Source organism: Miscanthus floridulus, chromosome 16, assembly GCF_019320115.1.
Source record: "Miscanthus floridulus cultivar M001 chromosome 16, ASM1932011v1, whole genome shotgun sequence".
Lineage (NCBI taxonomy): Eukaryota > Viridiplantae > Streptophyta > Magnoliopsida > Poales > Poaceae > Miscanthus > Miscanthus floridulus.
This window is the reverse complement of record NC_089595.1, coordinates 75,504,292-75,519,882: the sequence shown is the minus strand read 5'-3', so window position 1 is coordinate 75,519,882 and position 15,591 is coordinate 75,504,292. Positions and strand designations below refer to the sequence as shown.

The 15,591-nt window shown below is 45.7% G+C and overlaps 1 protein-coding gene across 2 annotated transcripts; it reads left to right on the top strand.

Moving 5' to 3' along the window:
- Window positions 1-3,450: 3,450 nt before the first annotated feature.
- On the top strand, window positions 3,451-8,008 carry LOC136509970 (methyl-CpG-binding domain-containing protein 1-like). Of its 2 annotated transcripts, XM_066504551.1 has the most exons (3): window positions 3,451-3,584; window positions 6,088-6,616; window positions 7,608-8,008. In XM_066504551.1, the coding sequence occupies exons 1-2, from the start codon at window positions 3,546-3,548 to the stop codon at window positions 6,580-6,582; spliced, it is 534 nt and encodes a 177-aa protein (XP_066360648.1). In that variant the 5' UTR covers window positions 3,451-3,545; the 3' UTR covers window positions 6,583-6,616; window positions 7,608-8,008. The 2 variants fall into 2 exon arrangements, with proteins under 2 accessions (XP_066360648.1, XP_066360647.1); XM_066504550.1 differs by lacking the exon at window positions 7,608-8,008 and having other exon boundaries at window positions 6,088-6,830.
- Window positions 8,009-15,591: the final 7,583 nt, after the last annotated feature.

Below are 15,591 nucleotides of genomic sequence, written 5' to 3'. Positions count from 1 at the left end.
GTCGCAGAACGACAGACCCCCGAAGGGGTCGAATTCAAGGAAGAACCTTTTCCGACCCACCAAACCTCACGGCTATACCCCTGAGGGGTCTGATCTTGACAAAAGGGAATGACCATCCCTAGGTCACACCATGGGCGACAAAAGAAGGCCAAGGCCATCAGAGTCCTCCCGCTCGGAAAAACCTCTGAAGGAGTTTTCTAGTCCTCCGTAGGCTCAGGGGCTACTGCTGGGGACCAATACTTGGGTACCCAAAGAGGAGGAGCTAATGACCATCAACATTGACTCATCCGAGCAGTCAAGAGCACGACTACAGCTCCAACCGACCCCCTGGTGCACAAGCTCCGCTTTGTCCAGCCTCTGGGAGAGGGCACCGCCTCACCCGACCTTTAGGTCGGTGCTCTGCCTTGCCTGACCCTTGGGTCTATGCTTCTCCTCGCTCGGCCTCTAGGGGAGGACTCTACCTCGCCTGACCCCGAGGCCACGGGCTCCACCTCGCCCGACCCTTGGGCCTGCGCTCCGCCTCGCCCGACCCTTGGGTCTGCGTTTCGCCTCGCCTGGCCTCTGGGAGAGGACTCCGCCTTGCCTGACCCTTAGGTCTACGCTCCGTCTCGCCCAACCCCGAGGCTATGGGCTCCGCCTCACTCGACCCTCAGGTCTGCGCTCTATCTCACCAGTCCTCTGGGGGAGGACTTCGCCTCACTCGACCCTTGGGTCTGCGCTCCACCTCATCCGACCCCGAGGCCCTAGGCTCCGCCTTGCTCGACCCTCGGGTTTGCGCTCTGCCTCGCCCAGCTTCTAGGGGAGGACTCCGCCTCGACCGACCCTTGGGTCTACGCTCCGCCTCGCCCGACCTCTGGGGAAGGACTCCGCCTCGCCCAACCCTGAGGTCGCAGGCTCCGCCTCGCCCAACGGAGACCCATACCGCCACCAACCACTCTAGGTCCAAGCGTATGGGCCTAAGTCAAAGCTCTGACACCAGGGAAGAGACCGACATGCCCTGATGTAACACGTGGCCTTAATGGGCCATACCGGAGGATTCACATCAAGAGCAGCGTCGGGCGTACCGGTGCTGTTCTGTCCAACCCTCGTACAAACATTGACGGGCATGTCAGTTCACCATAATGTTCGCTAGGACGGAGTGGAGCGCCATGACCGACATTTGATGCCTGCGCATGGCGCTAGTGACAGACAAGACCACAACGCGAGGCCGTCCCCGTTGACATCTACCGGGTTGGCGGGACCCGCACGAAGGAGAAGAATGACCCGGCGATCCTGAAGGCCTTCGGCTCTTTCTCTCATTCTTCTTTTTCCTCCGTTGTAACCCATGCTTTCTCTTGGCCTATAAAAGGGAAAGCAGGGCGTCCTATAAGGGGCATTGCAACACATCGGATCGATTCAAGCCAGATCCGAACAAACCCATCAGACCCCAAACACACGGTTGAGCAGCACCCGATTACTCCTTTCACCAGAGACTTGGGACCTGTCCCTCTCTCGCCCGTTTGTAACCCCTACTACGAACTTTTAGTGCTAGTAACACGAGTAGCAGCAATGAACTGGACGTAGGGACATTCTGCCCGAACCAGTACAAACCTCGTGTCCTCTAAGAATATTATCCGAGCCAGACGCGCAATATTAGAAATTTACTTGTTGATGGTAACTCGAAACACCGACACATGGAGTTTAATTTTAAAACAAATTGGTATACAAGTTATAAATGTACACACACACACACACACACACACACACATATATATATATATATATATATAGGTAGTACAAAATTCGATCCAAGACATATTAGAGAAGATAACGCGACCATTACACAAATCTCCAAACCGCAAATCGTTCATGTAACCACTTAGTAAGTTGTACGTCCCGATGCAACACACGGGCATGTTTTGCTAGTATATTCTTATGTGAGCAACCAAACATCATCTTAACTCAGCTAGACTAACTACATATAGCTATGCAAGTAATTAAACATGGTAGTATTATTGTAATTAAACATTGTAGTATATTGTAGGGTTTTTGGATGCATACCATAACAATTTTTGAAGTTATGAGATACACCATTACTATTCGCCTATTTGAAAACCTATCCTTATATTCTTCTTCTATCTTATTCTTGCCATTTTCTATGTCTCTGGGGTGTCTGGCCCACTGTCAGGCCAACATACGCGTACGCATCTTTTGTATAGACCAAAACACCCTTGCTACTTCTCCCTCCCTCTACTCGTTGTGTGAGCCCCACAAGTCAACTTCTTTCTTCTCACTCCATTGTTTCCAGAACCTTCTAGGAGCGGCCTGGATGGAGCATGGGTGGACGTCGATCTCGGGCTATGGACCACAAGAGGATGAGTAGGGCGGCTCTTCGGCACCATAGCGACGATATGAACCCGTTGGTGTGCATCTCGACGGCTATGATGGGTGTCGGTGGCTGTCCTCGTCGACGGGCATCTCGCCCATGCGCTCGCTTGGCAACGGCGGCTACTGCTCGCCCGCGTGCCCACATGGCTGTGGCAGCGGCGTGTCGCCCGTGTGCCCGCATGGCCATGGCGGCGGCGTCTCGCCCGTGTGGTCGCGGTGGCTCGCCAGCTTGCCCGTCGTGCTAGTGGTGGCATCTCCGATCGACAGCAACACCTACCGCTCGGCAAGAGAAGATAAAGAGAGGAGGAAGAATGGCCGGAGGTTAAAGGAGAAGCTGACGTGTGGGGTCCATACATTAGCGAGTGGTGGAAGAGAAGCAGCAAGCGTATTTTGAGCCATACGAGAATACACCGTCCTTTAGGGCGTGATTGGTTGCCTGCGTATGCTTCAGCTAAGCTCACGGCATGCAAGTTTGTGGTTTTTGGTTGCCTGTACGATGCTCTGGGCCCTGGCTCTGCTCATGCAAAAAGCCATCCTCAGCCTGGCTCCTGGGATACACAGGTTTTGGGCATTTCTCTAGAGCCAGACTCGCCAGATGCAAGCAATTACTCAGATAACGATGTTGTTAGCACAATAATAAGGTAAATTAAGAACAATAAAAAATAGTTGCACACAATACATATTATAATTATGTTTATTTACCTTAAGCAACAATAATTTATCTCATGTAATACATTCTCATGTGAGCAACTAAACACAGTCTCAACTTAGTCAGGCTAGCAGTTAGGTAGGTGCAAGCTACGAAAGAGAGGGTCTAGCTCCTAAATGTGAGCCAGGCTGTGCGAACCAATTACACCCTTAGTCACCTGTGTTTGAACCTAATACTGTGGAATACATAGAAAATAATAAAATTTAAGCTAAAGAAGAATTATAATGATAAGTTTACAGATAGATAGGCCAGCAGTAACAGTGCATCTTCGAAAATTGTAACGAGATGGATAAAAAAAACTATATTGTATACGCTGTCTCCAAATAACATAGATGTGTTGACCCATACAAATACGAGCTCCGGACCCTCTCCCCTCACGTACAGATATAGCCCGTCCGTTCCCCAATCCCCCCATCGCCTCGCCTCTATCGACCATTCGCCCGTGCCCCTCTGCCACCTCGCCGCCGCCATGACGACAGGGTCGACCCCGGGTTCGCCCCCCTCTCAGGTCTGCAGTCTCTCGCACTCTTCCTCACAGATCGCTGGTACCTTGTTTGTGGATTGATATTTGGCTTCTTCACCTGCCCCTTCCTGTCCTGCGGCCCTGGCGGCCTGCATGTTGACGTGGGTGGTTCGTTTTGTGCCAATTACGTCATTATCAGGTGTTGTTGCAGTGGCTCTGTTAATCATTTTGCATGCTTGTTTTTTTCAAAAGGCTTGTGCGCGCGCTAGATCGTATTATTATTATGCATGCCTTTTTTTCTGATGCGGAAAATATTGCGTGCAATTTTAGTTCTAAAGACATTGGGGATTAGGGTTGGGTCGATTCACACATAGTTTCTTCAGCAATACATTTTGATGAAAAAAAGTTATCTTTTTGGAAATTGGTTCTAAAATAAAGCACCCAATGGTTTGCTCTTTGAGTGCTGTATAATCAATTATCTACTGCTTTCATGCGCAGTTTTTGCTAGGTGAATCGATGCAAACGAGAAATCTGGCTTTGAGTTCTTGACATGTTTTGCATCTATTGTTACAGAAGTTGCTGGTGTGCTGTTATGCATTGGTTCAGAATTTAGGTGCAAATGTCTAAGGCTATTTGCCAGTAACAGGAAGGGAGGAATTCAAGAGAACAAAACAAATCATTTGTCATTCTTAGAAATCCAAGTGATATATAGTCTAAAATCCATTTAGGCAGGTTTTGAAGATCCATGTGTTCCTGTGACCCGGGTACCCAGCCATTGTGGGGATCTTAGTAACTTTGCAGTTCTTTGGATTCCAAGATAATTTATGTTCTATAACCAGCAATCAGCAGTAGAGTGAAATAAAAGTAGTGGTGTTAGTTTGCCAAAAGTGCCTTTTAGCTACACAGAAGACAACAGTATAGGAAATCGCTATGGCTAAATTAGATTGAAAAATGGATGTTTTAGGCAAATGAGCACAACAGTATAGATAGATTATCGCTACCTTACTAACAGTATCTTAGCCACAGATAACTGTTCTATGGAAGATAAATATGTATTTGCAATATATTCATCATTTGTTTAATATTTCCCTTACTTTGATGTTCATGAGGTGGGCATGCAGCATTTTGTTTTGATTGAAGGGGTAACTATGCTGCATGTATTCATATTTTTGTGTGCTTGACACAAGGCATACACATTTTGTGCAGATCTTGTGTAATGGGAGTTTATTAATTATTATATGGTGTGGATTCGAGCGTATGAATGAAATATCATCTAAAATCATGCATTTATGCATTAGTTTTATGACAATATCGGTATTTGACCCAATATAGACATCCTACATACTTAGTGGCTGGCCCTAGGCGTGAAAATTGACCAGCTCCACCACTGACTTAGTTATATGTTCTAAGCATAGTTTGAACAAATGGTTGAAGAAATTGGGGGATTCTACCTTATTTTAAGTTGGATCCACTTCCTCTTCTTCTTTTGCCTAGTGTTCTACAAAGTTCAGTGTCTGACTCATGAACTCTTGTGAGTCAGGATTAAATTACAAGCACCATAGGCAACTAAGCAGTCAGCCACCAGATTATTGCTTCTAGAGCATACATAAACTTCACAGTGGTACATGAGCTCTCGTATGTTCCTATACAAAGCACCACGGGGATGTCGATCCATGTTCTCTTGAATTAAGAGCATCTGCCAGTATGGCTGCATCTGTCTCCAAAATTACCTTTGTCATGCCAAGATCAGCTGCACGACACAGACTCCAGTACGCAGGCTATGCCTCTGCATGCAGTGGGCTTAACTTTTGAGATTTCCAGCACTTCCCTCTAGGAACTCTCCTCTACAGTTACGGGCTGTGAAATCCCATCCTCCTTTCTTGAAATCAGAGCATAAGGAGGAGGCATCACAATTAATCGTATAGTAATCAGGTGGTGGTGCAACCCAGGACTGCTTTCCCCCTTGTCTTTCTTATTTGATTCCTTCACCCTAGCAAAAAACATCAGATAATATTCTGTTGAGCTACAGACTTCTGCAGATACTAGCTATTCTCCCTCCTGCATTAGCCTTATTGCGGGCTGACCTCCATCTCCACAGCAGCACCCAGATCTTGTATTGCATATTTTCTTTAGTACTCCATATTTTCTCCAGCACTTCTTTCCCTGATCGACATAATTCCTGGCTAGATCTTTTGCCACAGTTACTTGTATGCAATGGAATATTGACTTCTGTGCAACTATATGCAAAAGGTTGCTATAAACACTGTGCAGCATAAGATGGAGTTCAGCTAAAGCCATTTTGTGCAATGGAATATTAGCAGGTTTCATTATCCTGTGGTACGGAAATGGTCTATTGTAGTATTATATATTTGTATGGCAGCTTTCATTTTCACTGTGGTTGTTGTAAAGATTTTCCATTATTCTGCTTTGTCATGCAAACATTCCTCTCACATTTGTTCTTTTTGCCATAATCTTTGCTGATTAGAGTTAGATTTTCTTGTCTTTCCATAAATAAAGAAAATAACAAAGACCCATTTTTATTTGACAGAGAAAACGGGGTTCTACCAAAGATTCTGTTGCCTTGTATGCAGTGCAATGCTATAAGTGCTACAAATGGAGTACAGTTCCAAAAGAAGAATTTGAGACACTTCGTGAGAACTTCACTAAGGATCCATGGTTCTGCAGCAGACGACCAGACTGCTCTTGTGAAGATGATGCTGACATTGAGTATGACAGCAGCCGCATCTGGGTTTTGGACAAGCCCAACATACCAAAGCCTCCACCAGGGACGGAGAGGCTAGTGATTATGAGGAGTGACTACAGCAAAATGGACACATATTATGTCATGCCCAATGGGAAGCGTGCAAGGTGTGCTGGTGATGTGGATAAGTTTCTGGAGGCAAATCCAGAGTACAAAAGCCGCATATCTGCTTCAGATTTCAGCTTTGCACCACCCAAGGTTGTTGAGGAGACTGTTTCTCACAACTCTGCCTGGAAGGCTGCCAAGGCCAAGAAGCAGGAGAAGGCAGAGGCACAAAAGTGATCAATGCTCTGAACTGTGCCAGTGCTATGTTGAGGTGATAGTCCGCTCAAGATCATGTCCCATCCTATCTAGTATAGTTGTCTATCTTGACTGAAGTTAATGTAGGTCTTTTTCGCTGCTTTGGCTCTGCATGCTCTGATGCAACCCGAGACCCTGCGTGTTAATTCCTGGGGAATAATATCTGAGATGTTTAATAAGTGCTGTAGAGTGTAAACCTGCTCTTTTATAATCAGCTGCTTAGGCCTTAAGCTATGCTTCCTTAATTTTTGCTTCAGTTATCCAGTATATGCATGGTGTTCTCGTTAGCTAGCAGCATAGTAGATTAATGTTGTCCAGTCCAGGGCATTCATATTATAGCCATTTGATTGCATCTCATTTCATCGAGCATTACAAGGTTTCAGCCGAATCCAATTTCATATAGTGTAGTCATGATAAGAAACTAATAACTGACTAGGAGGGAGCATTGAGTAACAATATAGAACCAAGAAGTTTCTTTGACCTGATACTGAGCATTGAGTAAACAATATAGAACCAAGAATGTGTGAATACTAGCAGAGTTTCTTTGACCTGATATTGCAGTTCAATGAGATCTTTCGACAACGTTGATGGTGTCGCCTTCGGCATGCTAGAGAGTACTTTTGACAACGTTGATGGTGCACTGGTCTTCTTCAATCATGTTGTTGTCCCTGTGGAACTCCTTCCTGTGTTTGGATGCCATGTTAGGGTATATTTGGATGCATATGGCTAGTTACTAGTTATGGCTAAAAATTAGCCTAAATTAGTCGCGATTGGTTAGCTAGTTGGCTAACTAGTTAAAGACTTGGCTAAAAAATTAGTTCGTCTATTAGCTCTTCTGTTTGAATGCATTAGAGCTAATTTTGATTATTTTTTAGCTAGGCAGCAATTGGCTTTATCAAAATAGGCCCTTATTTGAAGCGGCAGTAGGTGTTGACCGTCCCCGAAGTCTGCCTTCAATGATCTCTTGCTCCATGCTGATGTTATTACTTTGACCCTACATCTTGTAGGTCAATCGAAGCACATTGTGAATTAGAACTGCATGAGGGTTTATCTCAAGACATTTCTGCAGATCGAATTCCCTTGGGGTGTGGTGAAAAAGAACCTCTAGTTCTGTATCTGCATTATCGAGTTGGAGGTTAATGGGGGTAGAACAGGGCTCAGGAATCTATTTGAGGGTAGCAGCAGTAATTATCTTGGTGATCAAATGGACTGCCTTTTGATTTGCCATCTGTTTATGCACATAAGTCGGCGAGCATTCTGGCTTCTTATCTCCTGTACTGTACCAGTTGCGCTTCTAATTATGTGCTCTCTTTTGACTTATATAGATGATCCTGCAGGCTGCTGCTTCTCTGAGCATTTTTTTTTTCAAGAAAAGGTGTGAAATAAAGATACAATTGTGTTGCAATCATCTCTACTATTCCAACTTCCGATAAGAGAATTTGCCTACCCGCTTGTGGTGAATCACGTGGTCTTTCTCATCAGCAACATCTGCTGAAAATGCTGTGCCTTTGTGCTCTTTCTGCATCCCAATTGCCTCGAACACTTCCATTGTGAACACTGAACACCATGTTCCCTTGGCACTTGAACAGCAGAGGGCGGCCAAGGACCGTCAGAAACTATTCCCAGCCACTCCCGAAGAAGACGTAGGATCGATGGCGGTCGATCCCAATGTGCCAAAACCTGAAAACTTGCCTTTGGGTAGGCTTCGTCTTGGGCCTTATGATTTTGCGCTAAACAATGGAGGAACTGACTGTTGCAAGTAAGTAACTAGACAAGTGGAATATTTCCTACCAGAGGGCAGCTTGGCAGTTAGGCCGCTTGATTACTTTATATAGAAGTAGCAAACTTGGTATACAAGAAGGTGCTCCACCTACTACAGCATATATTAACTGCATAAAGCAGATGCTACATTGGATGCTAAGGCATCTGAAAATATCTAAACAGTAAACAGTAACTATCTAAGATAGTGAATAGTAAATAGCTTAAGTAGGTAAACTAGATATATTGGGTAAGCACTAGGCTAATCCCTCATTTATCCCCTTTAGCCTTGTGCTTAGCCTTGGAGGTGATCTGCATTAAGCTAATCCTCCCCCTCATCTCTTCGAACTTGGCCTTGCCCAAAGACTTGGTGAGGATGTCTGCAAGCTGATCAGTGGTTGGGATATGTTCAGCCTTGTTGCTTCCATCTTCCAGGCAGTTACGGATGAAGTGGTACTTGATCCTGATGTGCTTGCTCCTCTCATGGAAGACTGGATTCTTGGCTCGAGCGAGTGCTGACTTGATATCCACCTTCAGCTCCACCACCTCGACATGCCTGCCGAGAAGCTCTGCTAGCAGCCTTAAGAGCCACAGAGCCTGTGTTGCAGCAGTAGAGGTGGCAATGTACTCGGCTTCACAGCTGGATAATGCCACCACCTTCTGCTTGATCGATTGCCAGCTGACCAAGCAATTGCCGAGAAAGAACAATGTTCCACTCGTGCTCTTGCTTGTGTCGATGTCGCCAGTGAGGTCGCTGTCGCAATAGCCGACGAAGCGGGCGGTGCCGGGCGCTTTGGTGAAGCGCAGACCGTAGTCGAGCGTGCCAGCGACATAGCGGAGGATGCGCTTGACAGCTTGCTGACGCTCCACTGTAGGCCGCTATATGAACTGGCTGACGAACGCTAGGTCAGGGCGAGTGTGCACCAGGTAACGCAGACTGTCGATAAGACACCGGTAATGCGTGGGGTCGACCTCCTCCGCCGTGCTGTGCCTGCTAAGCCTCAGTCGTTCCTCCATTGGAGTATGGGCAGGGTTGCAGCCAGCCATTCCACCGAGCTCCAGGATTCGCTTGGCATAGTGTGTCTGACGGAGGGTGATGCCCTTGGCATCTTGATGCACCTCGACACCGAGGTAGAAGCGGAGGAGGCCGAGGTCACTCATGTCGAATATCCTCTTCATCTGTGCCTTGAACGCCTCCACTTCTCGATTCTCCGCACCGATGATGATCAGGTCATCGACATAGATGCTGACGAGCAGAACAGAGCGCCCGCTGCCCCACCGATACATCGACGCCTCATGAGCGCTCTGCTAGAAGCCCATGTGATGGGGACATCACTTCTTCATCACATACAAGCCAAGGAGAGGAGGAGGACCAGCATGGGCGTCCAATTCATCTTTCTCATGGTGGAGGCCCAGTCCAACTGAAGTTGGAGCCCATCTCGGGCTACAGGACCAGTCTGCCTTAAACTGGTCACCCAGGACACATCCGAACTCTGTTTTCGACGATCCACATATGGTTGGAAAGCTAATTTGATAAGGAAGCCAATCCAAGTGGTTTCACGTTAAAAGACCTTCGGAATCAACAGAAACCGTTGAAACAAGTCAGCGTCCAGAATCTGTCAGGGCGCTGTGACACCGTCTTTTGGTCTGTTGGACCGTGTATCGTGTTTGGGCCCATTAGGGGGCGCGTCCAGGGGAGGTGACACCCAAGACTCTATAAATAATAGCCGTCGCTCTCCTTAGAGTTTGGGTTTTGTTTAGTTCTTGATTTCCTCATGAAACATACGTCGTTTTGCTGCAACTATCGTCGCCAAGGCCGCTTGCTATGAACCAGGGCCCCAGTTCTTGATCTTGTACGCCTGTGGCGATTAGCCCTTTTGAATAAAGACTTGAACTCCTTTTTATTTTCATAAGCCTCATATTTATTTACAATTTCAGATTGCGTTCATCCTGTTCTTACTTGTGTTCTCAATTCGCTTGTAGGAAAGCCTTCTCGGCGAGGTTAATCGCGTTCGCGTGGTTGATAACCAACGGAGCAGTGGTGTAACGGTTGTGGGGGTCCGAATCAGTCTTGGTTCGAAGCCTAGATCGTGAACGTCGAGTCTCCACCAATCGACGCTATCATACCTTTCAGAAGATCGGGCCTAGTCTACATCAAGTGGTATCAGAGACCAGGTTGCCCGTTAGGTATAACTTTGTTTTCCCTTTTAGATTGTTACTGTTTTTGCATTACCTATAGTCCACAAAAAGCCAAAAAAATATACATCGTCACATATTCCCTGTCCTATAGCCTCATTGTGCCGTGCAATTTCGTCTCTGTTTTGCGTTGTTGAGTTTGTGCCCTAGGTCAAGTTCTTGTTGCTGGTTTTAGATCGTTTTTTAGTCCAGTTTGTGTTTCCCCCTTTGTTTTCATCATAATCCGTGAACATCTCCAAGTTTTTTTGAGTTTTCTTTGTATTCATCAAACCCTAGTCCACGCCATCTTATTTGTTATACTTGTCTTCACTATTTCCATCAAATTCTTGCTGCCATGACCAATTTTGCGTGTATTGTTCCCGTTTTGTCCTCTAATTCGGAGTCCGTTCTTAAAACTAGTCTAGTTTTCGCATACGAACTCGGATTTCGACGTTCCATATATCAAAATCGATTAGAAATTTTTTTTGGATCCGTCCATCCCCGACTTTGGCAGGGTCAGAGATTTTTATTTTGGTCAAAAAGTAGTCACAAGATCCTCTTTTCGTGATCACATGGTTTTTATCGATTTCGAGCACGTCTTCTGGAAATTCCACATGCCACGTCTTTCACTTGTTTAAGCTCATATTTTCTGTGGTTACTTCTTTTGTGCTCCTAAATGAAGAAAAAATATCAAAAAATAAAAAGAAAAAGTCAAAATTTCTCAAAAAAAACAACGACAGCCTAAAAAATAAAAAAAAGAGAGAGACAAAAGTGGAACAATATCTAGAGGAGCACATAGAGAGCGCCATTTGAGCTGTGTTTGCGTGTGCTGATTTCTGCCTTGTTCCTAATCATATTCTTGCTGTTCATATCACTTGATACATCTGATACTTGGAACGTGAGTAGGTCAGCAACTAAGACAAGTACTTAGGATACTTATTCAACTTTGTTATTCAGTTGTGAATTTTGCTATTCCTTGCTACTATATTGTGCCTGTCCAAGCTTCACTTTTTTCTAACCAAGTACAGGTTCGCCTTGCAACTGTTACACTCAAGCTACAACGGTATCACAGTCACCGACCGATGGCACCGCCTGTTGCTTTGGTAAGAACACTTGTAAGACCATGATAAGACGCTTGAGAGTTGAGTGTCTTATTTTTTCTTGTCCACAACCTAAGTAGTTGGTAGGGATAATACTATTTGTGTTGTCTTTTCCTTTCTACTAACCATATCAGGAAAAGCCGGAGGCAGCGGCCAAGGAAACGAGGACGCACCTACAGATTTCAATGACTGTGTTTCTAAGAATGAGCTTCGTGCCATTCTTGATGATAAGTTCAATGAGATTCTTCAACAAATCACCAATTTGGCCAAGAGGATTGAAGATGTTGAACAACGACATCCTGAATCACGTCCTGGAGATGATGATGATGATGATGATGATCTCTCTGAGGAGGACGATGGCAACGCGGAGGCTGAAGGCGAAGCTCAACGACGTGCTGAGGATGCACGTAACCGTAATCGGTTGAACTTTAACCGACGTGGTATGGGAGGTAACAACCAAGGTAATAATGACCCTTTCTCTAAAACTAAGTTTAAGATATCTTCTTTTTCTGGTTCTGCTGATCCTAAAGCATATTTAGATTGGGAGATGGCCGCAGATCAAAATTTTGGCTCCCATCAAGTACCTGAAGAATATAGAGTTAGACTTGCTACTAGTGAGTTTACTAGTTTTGCTCTTTTCTGGTGGAATGATATTTGCAATAATGATAATGCTATTGCTCAAATACCTCAAACCTGGACTGTACTTAAACGATGAATGAAATCGAGATTTGTTCCTCCATACTATCAGCGTGATCTGCGATTAAAACTGCAACGTTTAAATCAAGGTAGTAAAACTATTGAGGAATATTATCAGGAGCTTTTAATTGGTCTAGCACATAGTAACATACAAGAGGATGGTATGGATAAGTGTTCTAGATTTTTTAGAGGTTTGCGTCGTAAAATACAGGATGTTCTTGACTATAAAGAATGGACTAGATTTTCCCAATTATATTATTATGCTATTAAAGCTGAAAGGGAAGTACAGGGATGACAACCTAGGCGATCCACGACTCCATCCATGACTCCATCCATTCCTTCACGTCCAACCGAGGTGAGTAAATTTTCTAATGTATAGACACCACCAGCGCCTGTAAAGAAGAGTTCTCCTATCACACCTCCTTCTAGTGGATCTGCTACACCTTCCTCTAACAGCTCTTCAAGTTGTGTGCCATCGCTGCAAGGGCATGGGACATATTGCTAAAGAATGCCCCAGCAAACGCGCATATATTGCTACTGGTGATGGTGGGTATGCTAGTGCTAGTGATGAAGAGAATGAATTTGCACTTGCAACTGATCTTTATGCAGATAAATTTGCGGATAGTGCTGACGATCCTGATGAGGTAATTGATAGTGTGGCATGCACTGCAGACTACAAATCAATCCTTGTCCAGCGTGTTTTAAGTACACAAGTTGAGCCAATAGACAAGCTACAACGCCATAATTTGTTTCAAATGTTCCTCATTGTCAATAATTTCCGTGTGCGTGCTATAATTGATGGAGGGAGCAGTAATAACTTGTTAAGTTATGAGCTTGTCAAGACTCTTGGTTTATCTACACGTGCTCTTTCACATTCATACCATGTTCAGTGGTTCAACAATAGTGGTAAGGCAAAGGTAACACAATCTGCTCATGTGCATTTTTCTATCGGGTCATACCATGATTATGCTGATTTTGATGTCGTGCCTATGCAAACTTGTTCACTTTTGTTAGGCCGCCCTTGGCAATATGATAATAATGCTCTACATCATGGTAGGCAAAATAGATATACTTTTATATTTAAGGGAAAGACCATTGCTTTACTTTCTTTAACTCCCGCTGAAATTGTGCAATATGAAAAGGAACTTGCTGAAAAGAAAAAGAAAGGCCATGATAAAGACTTTAGCAAACCAACAAATGAACCATCAAGTAACATGAAAGAAGTTTTATTTGCTCTTAAATATGTTCTTGTTGATCATGATGAACCTTGTTATGCTTTAACTTGTACATCGCCTATATGTCCACTTGGTCCTGCTTCTAGTGCTATTCCTCTTGTTGGTACTAACCTTTTGCAGGAGGAGGATGAATTCCCAGAAGGGAAGCCACCATGGCAGCCACCTTTGCGAAGGATTGGGCGCCAAGATGAACGTCTTTTTCTAGAGCCATCGTTGCTGTCATCCAATAGAGGAGACGATCTACTTCAGTCGAGGACGACTTCAATTCAAGAAAGGGAGGATGATGAGGACATCACTTCTTCATCACATACAAGCCAAGGAGAGAAGGAGGACCAGCATAGGCATCTAATTCATCTTTCTCATGGTGGAGGCCCAGTCCAACTGAAGTTGGAGCCCATCTCAGACTCCAGGACCAGTCTGCCTTAAACTGGTCACCCAGGACGCATCCGGACTCCGTTTTCGACGATCCACATATGGTTGGAAAGCTAATTTGATAAGGAAGCCAATCAAAGTGGTTTCACATCAAAATACCTTCAGAATCAACGGAAATCGTCAAAATAAGTCAGCATCCAGAATCTGTCAGGGTGCTGCGACACCGTCATTTGGTCCGTTGGACCGTGTATCGTGTTTGGGCCCATTAGGGGGCGTGTCCAAGGGGGTGACGCCCAAGACTATAAATAGTAGCCATCGCTCTCCTTAGAGTTTGGGTTTTATTTAGTTCTTGATTTCCTCATGAAACAGATGTCGTTTTGTTGCAACTGTCGTCGCCAAGGCCGCTTATTGTGAACCAGGGCCCTAGTTCTTGATCTTGTTCGCCTATGGTGATTAGTCCTTTCGAATAAAGGCTTGAACTCCTTATTTTCATAAGCCTCATATTTATTTGCAATTTTAGATTGCGTTTATCCTGTTCTTGCTTGTGTTCTCGATTCGCTTGCAGGAAAGCCTTCTCGGTGAGGTCAATCGCGTTCGTGTGGTTGATAACCAACGGAGCAGTGGTATAACGGTTGTGGGGGTCCGAATTAGTCTTGGTTCAAAGCCTAGATCATGAACATCGAGTCTCCATCAATCGACGCTATCATACCTTTCGGAAGATCGGGCCTAGTCTACATCACCATGTCCTTGAGCATGACATCCAACTTTGCGTTCTAGGTGTGTGTGGCCTGCCGTAGACCGTAGAGGGCCTTACGGAGGCGGTAGACCTTCCCTTCCTCTCTGACGACAGTGAAGCCAGGCGGCTGCTACACATATACCTCCTCCTTGAGGTCGCCATTGAGGAAAGCGGATTTGACATCCATGTGGTGAACACGCCAGCCTTCTTGAGCCGCCAGCGCGAGGACCCTAACAGATTCCATGCACGCCACCAGAGCGAATGCATCGTTGTAGTCCACTCCTTGCTAGACGAAGCCGCGTGCCATGAGTCTTGCCTTGTGCTTAATCACCACGCCTAGCTCATCTTTCTTGAGCTTGAACACCCATTTTAGAGTGATGGGACGGTGACCAACGGGGAGCGGCACCAGCTCCCAAGTCCGGTTCTGCTCCACTACCTTGAGCTCTTGCTCCATTGCCGCCCGCCATGCCGAATCATCCTTGGCTTCGGTGTAGTTGGTAGGCTCGTCGGTGTGTGTCAGGTGTAGCTCGATGAAGAGGCATTGTGGTAGTGGAGGTGGAGGATGATAACCAATGATGTTGGTCATGGTGCGGTACCATAGGGGCTTGTCGTCGTAGTAGGCATCGAGTCTGTCTTCATCATCCTCCAATGGAGTGGCAAACTTCACTTCATCACTGGTCACAGCTGCTACCGCTGGTGATGCTGGTGAAGCAGTAGGGGCAGCAGGAGATGCTGGTGGTGGCATTGGTGAGGTCAGCTAGGATGCTAAAGGAGTGACCGATGTTGTCGATGTCCCTCTGGGATCCCCGAACTTGGTGATGGCGAGCGCGATGCAGAGAGTGATGGCACCGATGATGGAGCTCTGGCTACCACTGGAGAAGCACCTTGTGCTCCCCTAGCTCCTCTAGGTACCCATTAC

Bases quoted from the DNA above. Each gene is read 5' to 3' on its own strand.
- LOC136509970 (XM_066504551.1), top strand. From the start codon at position 3,546: ATGACGACAGGGTCGACCCCGGGTTCGCCCCCCTCTCAG. The intron at 3,585-6,087 runs GTCTGCAGTCTC...TTTATTTGACAG, and splicing joins CGGGTTCGCCCCCCTCTCAG to AGAAAACGGGGTTCTACCAA.